The sequence below is a fragment of the Papilio machaon genome, chromosome 29 (genome assembly GCF_912999745.1).
Source record: "Papilio machaon chromosome 29, ilPapMach1.1, whole genome shotgun sequence".
Lineage (NCBI taxonomy): Eukaryota > Metazoa > Arthropoda > Insecta > Lepidoptera > Papilionidae > Papilio > Papilio machaon.
In genome coordinates this window covers 2239465-2253378 of record NC_060014.1, presented here as the reverse complement: position 1 = coordinate 2253378, position 13914 = coordinate 2239465, and the positions used below count along the sequence as shown (strand labels likewise).

The window sequence follows — 13914 nt, the reverse complement described above, 5'->3', positions numbered from 1 at the left end:
TTATTAAGAAGGGATGGAAAGAGGATGTGGATTTGAGGAGGTGAAAGGCATGCATAGGAAGGTAATTATTCTCTATCTGTGCATCTCCGTCGATTAAATGTAGGCAACGTATCTGCAATTGTGAATGTCTTTGGGCAGCGGTCGCTTCATCATTTCGATGAGTTCAGGTGATCGCTTGCTTGTTTCCCGCCTTATAAAATAAAAAGAAAATTTCAGCATGATCTTGTAATCGTCCTGCCCTTTTTTCCTACATAACGACGGCACAGTAATCTTACATAAATCTGAGATAAACTTCTGAATTCACACTCATCTTACGCATATCCTCTTTCACACAATACACTTTCTTTAATATTCCGCTACCTTCTATTGTTTATTAAAGTGACGTCATTCCAGCGCCTCAGGTGGACCTGTTCAATGAGACATCAGTGAAGCAGTTTTCAACATCATCCAGGACTGACGGATTGGTCCCAAGAGATGTCTACCTAGCATTCCCTGGTGCTCCACAAATAGACGTGTAAGTCTTTATTATTTACAAAGCTCTAATTAAAGAACAAACCAAATGACTGGTTTACACCAGTCTTAGAGTGGACTCCTTGGAGTTCAGGCAGGGAGAATGTACAATGTTGAGAAATAAACTTGAGGGTTAGAGAAATGTGCAGCAAGGGTTAACTTGAGACCACTAACATTATGAATGTGATCTATACATGCCACATATTTTACATCTACCGTGTGTCATTTGACTGTAGATTGTCAGTCGTGCCCGTGACTCCAACTATGGCGGACGTGCCGAATGACCTGGTCGGCGTGTGGCATCTCAGCGTGCGCTGCGACAGCTGCGATTACAGACTGAGCGTCTTCGCAAGGGCGAGAGTACATTTCAGAGCTGAGGTTTACGAAGGTAAGAATAATATTACTAATATTATAAATGTGAATGTATGTATGGATGGATTGATGGATGTTAGCTAGAAGTATCTCCAGAAAGGCTGCATGGATCTCGCTGAAATTTTACACATTAGCCTATGTGTTCTTCCAGATTTTGTGCAAATTTCATCGAGGTCCATCAAGCCGTTCTGGAGATACTTTCTAACAAACATCCATCAATCCATCCATACATTCGCATTTATAATACAATTTTAGTTAGAAAATAAATACACGTGAGTTAAGCTCCCTACTCTCCTAATAATGTTTCGTGATTTTTCAGAACCCCTAAACCTTTTTCGAGCGTTACGTGATTAATATATCCCTTATGGAAAAAAACAAATGTACTTTGTTTACTTCCTTTAAAGATAGAAATAAGCTATTTGATAGCGTACTATCTTTCAATACAAATTCCAATTTACCTTAGACTAGTGTCGGTGGCTCAGGGGTTAAGTACTTGACTTGGAAACTGTAAGTGCTGGGTTCGAATCCCGTCATGTACCAATGTGTTTTCGATTTACATATGTACAGTTATCCGACGTTTTTACGGTGAAGGAAAACATCGTGATGCTGCACATATCTGAGAAGAAATTCAATGATATGTGTGAAGTCAACCCGCACTTGACTGTGGTTGACTATGGCCTTGTCACACCTAACTTAGGGTAGGCTCCGATCCCCTCGGTGGGGACGTATAGTGAGCTGATGAAGACATAGACTAGCTATTATCCGCGATTTCGTCAGCGCAGAATTAAAAAAAAAATAGCTTATAATATTCCTGCATACATCCAGCTACTTTCCCACAAATTTGTGGGCAACAGATAGTATATAATATTTCAATAGTTATTCAATGTAACCAGACATTCCGGCATTTATGCAACGGTAAACTGTTATACTTGAGTTTTCACTGCAAACTTGTATCCACACATATTACTGTCTCTATTCATTCAAAAATAATGTAAGGGATGACAATTATGTTTTCAAACAGGTATTTAGTCAGTGGAAATGTACCTTAACAAAAAACATAATCTCAAGTTCAACATACTCAAACCCGTCGGCAGTGTTTGATTTCATATCACATATGAATGTGAAATGTTACGGGTAATAAAACAAATAGGAGATTATTGAAAATGGAAACATTAAAGCCTTTATGTATTAAAAAAAATGTGCAAATAATATGATTTTTAGATCGCATAAATTCAAGTTCAAATTAATAAAAAAAATCTAATAAAGAAAATGTTACTAATAATATTATCAATTTTATATAAATACCGTCCGCGACTTCGTCAGTGCTGAATTTAAAAAAGTAACCTATAACATGCCCGCGTACATCAGCTACCTTCCCGTCAAAGTCCCGTCAAAATCGGTCCACCCGTTCTGAAGATTATCCAGAACAAAGGCGTCCTTGCAAACAGACATAGATTTCAAAAATTGATTTTTCGATATTCGCAACACAAATATGTCACGTGTACGATTATGATTTTATTTAAATGTATACATGTATGGATATAGATGTATGGATTTACTATTAAATCACATAGATCCATGAATATATTATTGAAAGCAAACTAACATTCTAAACAAAGACACTTTAACATGTCACAAACGTGACAGGAATATAAGTCTCTTCACGTAAATATACAATTCAACTAGCTGTCGCCCGCGACTCCGTCCGCGCGCAGTTAAAAATGGGGGGGGGGGGGGGTTATGAAAAATAGATGTTGGACGATTCTCAGACCTACTGAATATGCTCACAAAATTTCATGAGAATCGGTCAAGCCGTTTCGGAGGAGTACGGAAACGAAAACTGTGACACGAGAATTTTATATATTAGATAAGGAAGGAAACAACAAAATAGTTCTTAAATGACATGAATCTTATTCCAATCCAATTCCTTAACCATAGACAAAGTGAACATAATGCTAAAACTAGTCAATTCCAAAAAAAAAAAACCAGTATAACATTTTCTTAATGTACGTCTTACTAATATTATAAATGCGAATGTTTAGATGGAAGGATGTTTTTTAAAAGAAATGTCCAAAACGGTTCAAAACATCTTATTGAAATTTGGTACAGACAAAAAAACATACTCTCGAAAAACACACGAGATACTTATCATCCCTTTTAAAATTTCTGAGCATACGAAGACGTGGACAAATGTTAGTCTCGCAATTTTCACAAAATTAAATTTACCAATGTTTATTTCGACATTGATTTCTAATATAAAAAAATGATTTTGGCTTCGGTTACCATTTAGACATTTCGTTGAACGCCGTGAAAAGCAATATGACGGTGGCACAAATGTCGATGACTTGGCTGTTAAACTTCTGTACGGTTCGCAAAAAGTAATCCGATAGTTAGGACTATAATTATTTTGACACATAACATGATCTGATAACTCTATTGAATGTAGACAAAGTAATTTTAAAAAATAACTTCATATTGATTTAAAAAAAAAAACACAAAACACAACTGAAAATGTTTTTTTTTGTTATTTAATAAATCTAAATAAATTGCAAATTCATAAAATTACAAATCACAAATTAAAACAAAAAAAGTATCAAACCATATCAATCCAATCATAGGTCTCAATTATTTCAAACAAACTTACCTTTTTGCGTAAAAAAGCAATACAAACACAATCCACATCCGGTTTAAAAAAAAAACAAACAAAAAAAAACATTCAATCAAATGGTTTGTAATATCAATATCAAAATTACAAAATTATTTTTAGCGCAATGTATAACATAGACAAAAACATGATTCAGGGTTGTCACATTCAGTTTTTTTTTTAATATAACACTGGTGCCATAGATTCATAGATAAAGAAAAACATTTTACTTCTATCTGTTGCCTTTTTTTTTGAAAAAAAAAACGTATTTAAAATACTACTCAAATCTGAAAATGTTTCAGATTAAAAAATAAAAATAATATTTTACTCCCTTAGGAATCGAAGTAATCCAATAAACAGACTTAAAAACAAATTGTTTAAAAAATAAAGAATAAAATAGTGACTTCTATCAAGAATAGATCAAATTATTATTTATATAACATCAAAGACAGTGACAGTCCTTGAACCAAAAAAAATCGATAAAAAAATAATTACCTCGAAAAGTCGTGCTGATAGGTCGGCCATCTTTTCAAAATGGCCGCGTTTTGTAGATCAAGGTCGCATATTGCACTCCCAAACCGGCATTTACACTTTCTAACCACAGCAAATAGTATTTACTATTACAATTATATTTTAAAAACATTACGTGAACGTTTTACAACCTTACATAATGTCACGGATATTTGATGATGAAAGGGTAAAGTGATTTGTATAAATTTTTTTATTGACGACATAGCGGCATTTTGACAATTTTGTGGTGTATATTTTTTTAAATAAAATCGAATACCGAACTCAACTGGCCAGTGTTAGGAATCTATTTTAATTTTTTAAATTACGTTTAATGTACAAATTTCAACACATTACTAATTTATAATTACAACTTTTAGTTAAAATCTAACACCATTATCTGATTAAATAAAAAAAAAACCGTTACAAAACTATTAATAAAAACTATCTTAAAACTATAACGAATTAAAACATTGCTGTAGCATAGAAAAAAACGCTTAATGCTTAATTCAACAAAATCCCGTTGCAGGCGCAAAAAATATAATCGTTCATACGGTGGAGTTTTTTTTATTACTTCGTATTATAAACGCTCTCGTTTTTGTACAAAAAAGGCAAAGATCATTTGCATGTTCAGCCACGAAACAGATAAATTTAAATTTGGAATAATAATTTTTTAAAGCACTTCAGGTTGACATTTAAATTGGATCACACATTACCCGCCAAAATACACTGAGAAAAATAAACAAAATGGCGTCTTTTTACGCGCAACAACTGACACGAGATGATTCAAATAGCGAACTAATTTTCCTAATTGACGCGTTATCATATTAGTTCTGTTTACTTAATGTTAGACATGAAACAGTGGCCGAACCGAAGATTAGATTAAATTCTATAATTCCAAACACATTAAATTATAATGACTGAATCAATTTAACTTTATTATCCCACAATTTACTAAATTGAAGAAAATTGTTCACATCCTTTAGCATTGAATTAGAAAAAAAAATATTAAATTGTTCAGTTACTAGATGGAACTCCATAATTTTCACAATATTTAGTTTCAAAAATTGCCAAAAATTCTTTCATTAGTAAAAAACCACTACCATCATATCAAAGAGTAACCCTATTATGTTATTTATCCTATGTATAGTGCTACTTAAAATTTCTAGATGCTCGCAATATGACACGAGAAGCTTAACCCTTGTCTTCCCGCGCAATGACCTCTAGCAATTCACGAACACACGGGCAATTTGAATCTTATAATACATAGGACACAAAAACGTCATTTCTACACTAGATGTTGCCCGCTTCTTCGTCTAAATTATCATCTATACTGATATTATAAAAGATTTGTTTGTTTGAATTTAATAGTTACCGAAAATACTGAACCAATTTGTAAAAAATTCTTTCACTGCTTAGAAGCTATACTATCTCCGGGTAACATAGTCTATATTTATTACTAGACTAGCAGTCGTCCGCGACTCCGTCTGTGCGGGATTAAAAAAAAAAACATTCTACATCTGTGCTAAATTTCATCAAGATCCGTTGAGCCGTTCTGGAGATACCTTCAAACAAACAACCATATAAACATTCGCATTTATATTAGTAAGAGTAAGAGTTATTAATGGAGTTGCGTTATAACATACATCCATACAAACCTTTTCGTTTATTTAAAATTGATGGTTCATTCATACATTATGTGGCAATGCAGTCTTTATCTAGTAATACGTCACAGATAACCCTTGTAACCCGGCATATCGTGAAACTTCCTTGTTGATTGTTAACACTATTATAACAAATAATAACAGAATATACATAATATACTGCGTTCTTTACGCAACGAAAAACCCCTTTTAGCAAAATTTTAAAAGACTATATTATTTTCTATTGCTTGAAACAGAACTAGTGTAGTATTGTCTAAATTAATTAGAGCAATTATGAAGTAAAATTTAAAAATCTTTTGCTTCATTTCAAATAATGATATAAACGCCTACTTCTACCGTAAGGCAAACATCATACAAATTAAATTTGCTATTTAATTTGAAAAGGGATTTTAGCTTTACACAAAACAAGAGATATTAAAATTATTTATAACTTACATTAATAATATTTTCTATAACTAGATTCGCTGAACCTTCGGGTAATAGGTCCAGTAGCAAGCGTCCGAGAGTCATCGCTAGTTGACGAGTATGGCACCGAATTGGCTAAACTACCTTTCAGGTAAGTCAACGCAATTTTAATAAAAGTTGAAAAAATAATATAATTCTACTGCTTATAAAATGGACAAATGTTTTTCAAGTCCATCCACAATTACTCTGCATGGATACAAAGCGACTTTTTTGCATCTTGCAGATGTCTATGGTCTATGGGGAGTTACTATGTCTATGGTACACCACTAACGTAATTCATCATTTGATTCGCAAAAATATGTACTGTATCTACTGTCTAATGTTTTTAAATTTTACAGCTACCCTGCATCATCAAACACTAATCCGGCTCACATAAACCTTGTGACTGAAATAGAAGAGGAGGTCCCATTGCCCAAACTCAAAGTATCAAGAGTATACGCGAAAATATTAGGAAGAAATATACAAGGTACACTACCCTAAGTAAAAATAGGCCTCAGTCAACACGCCCCCCAATGACCTAAGTAAAGAATAGGCCTCAGTCAACACGCCCCTACTGTCCTAAGTAAGAATAGGCCTCGGTCAACACGCCCCCCACTGACCTAAGTATGAATAGGCCTCAATCAACACGCCTCTGCTGCCTTGAGTAAGAATAAGCCTCAGTCAACACGCCCCCACTGACCTAAGTATGAATAGGCGTGAATCAACAGGCCCCCACTACCTTGAGTAAGAATAGGCCTCAGTCAACACGGCCCCCACTGACCTAAGTATGAATAGGCCTCAATCAACACGCCTCTGCTGCCTTAAGTAAGAATAGGCCTCAGTCAACACGCCCCCACTGACCTAAGTATGAATAGGCCTCAGTCAACACGCCCCCACTGCCTTGAGTAAGAATAGGCCTCAGTCAACACGCTCCCACTGTCTTAGACGCGTACAAACACACATAAACGAACATCTCTTACCAGATAGCACACATCATGTTTTCTAATTAAGGTTACTTGTTTGAATAAATTGAATATTATCACTCCCACTCCTCTTGAACAAAGAATATTTGATCTTTGAAGAATGATGTATTTTTCTAGGTTATGGTTGACAATAGTCGAATGACATCGAACCCAGGACTACATGATCGGACATCTATTGGTGCTTCCAATTTAATTTTCCATTAAATTTCCATTATGTATTTTTAAATAAACACCACCAAGAATGTCTATAGACTCACATTCTATGGTTCTATATAGTTTATTTTAAACATCTATATTAACTCTGATTTCCAGGGGATCCCTTCATCAGATTCTCAGGACCTATCGACCAAGAGATCGAAGTAAGGAACGGCAGATCTGCTGTCATCTTTCCAAACTCCAACAATGATTTAGAGGGGGTAGAAGAAGAAAATATATACATGCATAAAATGCGCTTGAATGAGACAAACGCAATACCTTATGGTCGAATATCTAGGGTAAGAGAGATTTGAAAATACTTATCTACCACACATAATACAGTATCACAAAGCTCCTCGTAACTTCATCTATTAACGCCAAAATTGTTTACTAAGAGATGTCATGCTTTCTAGATATCTATGGTAGAAAGTACTTTTTAACATACAAATTTTAAATAATCTATCTTTTTCCTCAGTACCTGAGGGTACACATAAGTTATCGAATTCTATATGGTACCCGAAAGCAAAGAGATATTATCGACTTATCAATTATTTCAATCGTATTTCTATTCAATTGATATATTTGTACGATTATTCCATTATATCGTGCGTAATGCTTTTGTTTTATGTATTTAAGTATATGAGGGTAGTCGAATATTAATAGTATACTTTATTTTCTAGGTAGTTCAACAAGGTACACTTGTGACAGCACTCATGATAGGACTGGGATCAAGGCTTTACGGATCACCGGGTGATAGTCTGCAGGTAAATGATCTGTCTACAGTGAATCCCAAGGTTTAAGACTCCCTGCAGTCCACGGAAGGACCGGCGGGGTAGCATGAGGGAGTTACCCGAAAACTATCATTTTGAAAGTGGTCTCAAATCACGCTCGTAACTTACGAGTGGTAGGCAGAGGACGCGTAAATCCGTTTGGCGCACTTCTGACACACCTATCTCGTTCCATTCATACATCTAAGCATAAAAACTAATTCTTTAACTATTTTCTAGTTGCAATTCGAAGTCAGTAACTATCGAGAACAAGCCGTGAGATTCACTTTTGGAGCGACCGGAGAACTAAGATTCTTGAGGAGCATAGAACCTACGTCGTAAGTGTAATTTAAAAAAAACACGAATTTAAAAATTAACTGAAATAAACATAGTCCGGCTAAACAAATTTTGAAGTAGTTCCATTTGAATCCTCTGTGGTTCTGTTGTCATTGTCACTTTTTTTTTAGTTTAATTACTAGTTTACTGTCTACTTACTACTTTTACATCAATTTTTTTTAATTTACTTTCAGACAAACAATACAATCAGGACAGACCGTCAATGTGATAGTTAACTTAATCATCTCGACCGCAGCACAGCCAGGAGTCAGAGATTTCATCACTTTCACAGCTTATGGTAAGCAACTACCCTACATTCTCTTTTGCAAAATTATGACAAGTTTACTTATCTTTGTAAAGGTATTCACGCATTCCAAGCTTATAGTCATACTAAATTGGGGGAGTATGATCAATAATTAAATGGCATCATTGCAGAGAAGCAAATTTTTTAAACTACCCTACAACCTTTAAATAGTTTGATTTGTAAGGAACCTACTGAAAACTAGCATAAAAATACCCTTAGTCATTCTAAAGAAGCAGTCTCATTGTCACTTTCTTTTTTAAATTCAACATTTTTTGAACTACCCACTTTCAAATTTCATTTAACTACCCATCCCCCAGGTTTGGATCAGATATCAATTTCGGCGTACGTCTACGTCGTTAGTCCTAATGAGAGTCAAGTGGATACATTTGCGCCTGAAGTGAGACACAACTTCCAAGGACATTGTATTGGAAGAATGCGCAATGATTGTGCAGAATATACTTGGTCTGCTACTGTATTCGCGAGGGATAGTGGAGGTAAGAACAGAGCCGTCAATAAGAGAAAACTACTAGCTTTTACTGATGACTTCTCTCTTTAAAACGCATCAAAATTATTTAAAAGAATTTGTGATGGTAATGCAATTTTATCTTTAAAACCATGTATGTAAAGTTTCTTATCTATTGATGATAGTACGATGTAAAATCCTTACAAACATACATTCCTATTTATCTTACAAATATTATAAATGCGAATGTTTGGATGGATGTTTGTTAGAACATATCTGCAGAAAGGCACAACGGATTTCGCTATAATTTGTCACAGATGTAGAACATAGTCTGGAAGAACACATAGGCTAATTATAATTTTTTTTATGCCACGCAAACGGAGTCACGGATTACAGTACAGTCCAGAATTTAGTTTTTTTTTTTTTTTTTAATTTCATTACGGTCAACTAACTCAATTTAATTAAAACTATATTTACAACATCCCTGTATTCCAGGTCTACTTCGTATCACATCAACACCACTAGGTCTAATGGCTGCACAAGACAGGACATTTATATCTGGCACTAGAGAGGAAGTGGTCACCGTATACCGATCAACATGTTGTAGTACGAGGGTTGTTGTGAACGCTGTAGATATCTACGGCAACACAAACAGCTATACAATGGATATATCCAGTAAGAACATGGTCTAATATATGCTTAACAAGTAACCTGCATTAGTGGTACAGTGAAAGAATTAAATTCGCTTCCCATTTAGGATCGAATTTATAGCAAACTGTCACCATAAGTACCATAATTTAGGACTAATTAAATAATTTTAAATTTCGAACAATAAGTTATGAGTTAACCAAGAACAAATATCTTTTTATTTTACATCACCTTATATTGGCAATAAAGCAAGCAGTCACTTGAAGTCGCCGAAATAGAGGGTGACAGCTGCCCATAGACATTTGCAATTACAGATGCATTGTCTACCTTTAATTGATGGTAGAGACCCACAGAAAGAGGATATGTCCCTTTCCTATGCGTCCATTCCTCCTCAAATCCACTCCCTCTTTTCATTCTTCCAATTTGTGCACTCAACAACTTATCCCACTCTCGAGGTTTAGGCTAAGCGCCATCTGCGCCCGGCCACCTCAAGCCCGGTGAAACTGTAAATGCCTCTTTAAGGCAAACAGTTACTACTCAGTCACAAAAAAAAAAAATATATCCCCCTCTATGTGAGTCGCACAAGCTTGCATCATCCAGAGACACTTCTGTCATTCCATTCTGAAACATATCACCTTTCATTCCAAACTAATTAATGTTTAAAATTCTTTCAGATTACATCACAGACGCTGGTATAGCAGCTATAGTTCTTGGTGTATTACTGATCATTGCTTTGTTAGCCATATTAATATTCCTTATAACTTGGTGCGTTAGGAAACGTAAATCTTCGAGAGAACTACCTTCATATGCTACTAGAAATGTTACCTAAGTTCATTTAAATTGTATTTAACACATTGTTTTTAATATTCACCACATATTATAATTAAAGGAAAATAATTAAGAAGCTGCAGAGTACAGTCAGCTACAAAAATATATATACATTTATTAAGCTTCAGGAATTTGTATATAATTTCGGTTTCAAAATAACATATGCACTTATACAATACATATGTATTTATAGTTGGAAGTATATTGATGGATACATGTATAAAATTTTTGATATAAAGGTATATAACTATTTCTGGAAATCTGTATATATATTCAAATATACTAAAGAATTAATATTTCAAATATATCAAAAATAACATCAAAAACTACTTAAAGAATTTCAAAAATTATTTTACTATTACAAAGTTACACTATGACAGACTAACATAAAATTAATTTATTACTAGAATTTATTTTAAATTCCACACCGACGTATTCATATTTATGCTGCTGACTGTACTAATTATACAGAATAAGAATTTAATTACAGTTTTGACGGTAGAAAATTATGTTTACATATATACAAGAGCGGAAATAAAATATAATTAATAATGTTGTCAGTCATGTTTCTTATGAATGTGTTAAATATAATTTAAAAAAAAATCAAAATAGTATTACTTCAGTATGTGATAAATAAAATTATTTAAAACTGGTAGCATAATAAAATTACTGTCATAATAAAAAAAAGATAATAAGCATAATAATTAATATATCACTAAAAAAAAAGTTTCTAAATTCTATCATAATTAAGATTGACACTTAAAAGAATAGAGGAAAACAAATATAGAACAATAAGTTATCTGAACCTGTAGGCATAAATGAATAAATTATTAAGCTCACTATTGCCCCCTTTCAATGTCTAGATCAGTGTTTCCCAACCTTTTTAGATCCATGTCCCATTTTTCAGGATGATAATGACTATTGCCCCCTTATAAATTTTGTTTAGAAATAAATTTATCTCAAGGCCGAAATTTACAATGTTAGAGATAATTAAATACTACTTTTGGCTGACTAGATCAATTTCATATAAAATTTTTAAACACGAAAACATATAAATAGTTTAAATACAACGGATTTTTGTCTCTAAAACGTTCTTATGTACTTTTTAGCACTGGCTATTATTGTAAGGATGTTGTAGCCTTAAGTTTTTAAATCTCCGAATTGCCCCCTTTAAATCCAAATGTCCCCCAAATGTCCCCCAGGGCGTATGCCCCACCTTGGGAAATACTGGTCTAGAAAGTGTCAAACCACAATAGCAGAGCTCTCAACGGACCAGATAAGTATTGGAGACCATGTCTAGGACCCATTTATAATATTACTGTACACGTTAAATGTTACAATACCATATTTTTTTTTTGTATAATTTTTCTTTGATACAGTATGATGTTTCGTATTTTCTTTGTTTTTGATTTTTATACGATACTTAAAAAATCCGTCTTTAGGTTATAATTATTTTTAGAGGTAAACCTACAAAATTAATTTATAATTAATTTAATTAAGGAAAATAATAATGTTTTAAATCGCTAATTAATTGTAAAATTATAAATTACACATTGTAATTTATATATTTTTTATTTATATTAAATATTTTACTTAATATGTATTTAATTAAATAAATAGGATTATAATTATTTTTATATAATAGTTAACTAAGTTTAGTTAAGTATAAATAATCATAATTATTGCACAAAAAAGTGGACTTTAAAAAATCTGACCACATAATAATTTGGAACCCCCTATATCAACATTCAGTATCACTATATCGAAAATCTCAAAATTTGACAAAATCAAAATCCTGATCCCATAATTCCGACCAGCAGTTTGCATTTGGCAAAATATTCACATACTTGCTATCGCCCCTGACTTCATCGTTAAAAAACTTAATAAGTAGCCTATGTGTTCTTCCAGACTATGTTCTATATCTGTAACAAATTACATCAAGATCCGTTCAGCCGTTACAGATATAGCTTCAAACAAACATCCATCTAAACATTCACATTTATAATATAAGTCTGGTTATAAAGCTGCTTCATTTTATAAATAATACGGGTAGTACAAGTTTACATTTGACTTTAGAATTATGTTTTTAACCATAAATTATAAATAAAATTATATGAATAAATAAACATTGTTTCATTTTTTTCCATAACATCTCTTACCGCTGTAAAAATTAGTGATTTTAAAAAAAAAAACAAAATAATGGAACCCATCTGCAAGCACGTCCTTTCGATTAAAATATTTTTTATCAAAATCGGACCACCAGGGCCGGAGATTCGCAGTAACACACATAAAAAAAAAAACAGTCGAATTAATAACCTCCTTCTTTTTGAAGTCGGCTAATAAAATGAATTTGGATTAACAAAATCTTAATTCTATAACGGTAATGCTAAAGTTAATCCATTGCTCGTCATAAAGTGGTAGACGCATAGCACAACTGCGAATAGGCGCGAACAACAGCTTCATTTTTTTTTATGACTGAGTAGTCACCATTTGCCTTGAGGAGGCATTTACAGTTTCACCCGGCTTGAGGTGGCCAGGCGCAGATGGTGCTTAACCTAAACCTCGTTTAAGAGTAACTAGTCTCGAGGGCTCCCTTAGTAGCCTCGGCTCAGGCTGTTACTTCATTATTATTACCGGATGGGGAGGTCGCCGAGCTCTTAGATCGCTTTGGTAACACTCCATGGAGTAACTGGACTCAAGGGCCCCCAAAATGGGACCTCGGCTTGGACTGTCACACATTATGTGTTTAGTATTCCGATTCAAGGGTGTTCGAGAGGGCTGAACCTCGGCTTGATCATTTGCTATTATCTGAATGCAATAGCTTCATTTAACTAGCAATCATTTTATAACTGTGTAGGAATAGTAAAATGGATCAATCAATTTTTATCCTCAGTTTCAATCAAAACCTTTAACAATAGACAAATTACACCATATCTCCCTGGCTTTATCCCACTCATGTGGTGTACACAAAATTTTATAAAACTTTAAAGTCTGTGGTCTGCCACCTGCATGTTGCAAACCTTACTTTGATGGTATAAATTACAATTACATAATTATTTATTACATAAATCAAAAAAATTACATTAAATTATAAATATAAACAAATTATACAAAATTATTTCTGTTAAAACTCTTTTTTACAACATTTTATAAATTAAGTAACCTTATTTGAAAATATTGGTGTACTTTATCATACAATTATTACAAAACTAGCTTTTACCCGCGACACCGTCCGCGCGGAATAAAAAA

At 33.3% G+C, this 13914-nt stretch overlaps 1 protein-coding gene across 1 annotated transcript in view; it reads left to right on the top strand.

Moving 5' to 3' along the window:
• Window positions 1–10720, top strand: part of LOC106710027 — a 30187-nt gene extending 19467 nt beyond the window's left edge. The window contains exons 10-20 of the mRNA XM_045685362.1: window positions 394–514; window positions 747–898; window positions 6157–6253; window positions 6501–6628; window positions 7437–7618; window positions 8000–8083; window positions 8327–8424; window positions 8617–8720; window positions 9044–9220; window positions 9685–9864; window positions 10512–10720. Of these exons, the coding sequence (XP_045541318.1) occupies window positions 394–514; window positions 747–898; window positions 6157–6253; window positions 6501–6628; window positions 7437–7618; window positions 8000–8083; window positions 8327–8424; window positions 8617–8720; window positions 9044–9220; window positions 9685–9864; window positions 10512–10666 (1478 nt within the window). The 3' untranslated portion in view covers window positions 10667–10720. The remainder of the gene's footprint in view (window positions 1–393; window positions 515–746; window positions 899–6156; window positions 6254–6500; window positions 6629–7436; window positions 7619–7999; window positions 8084–8326; window positions 8425–8616; window positions 8721–9043; window positions 9221–9684; window positions 9865–10511) is intronic.
• Window positions 10721–13914: the final 3194 nt, after the last annotated feature.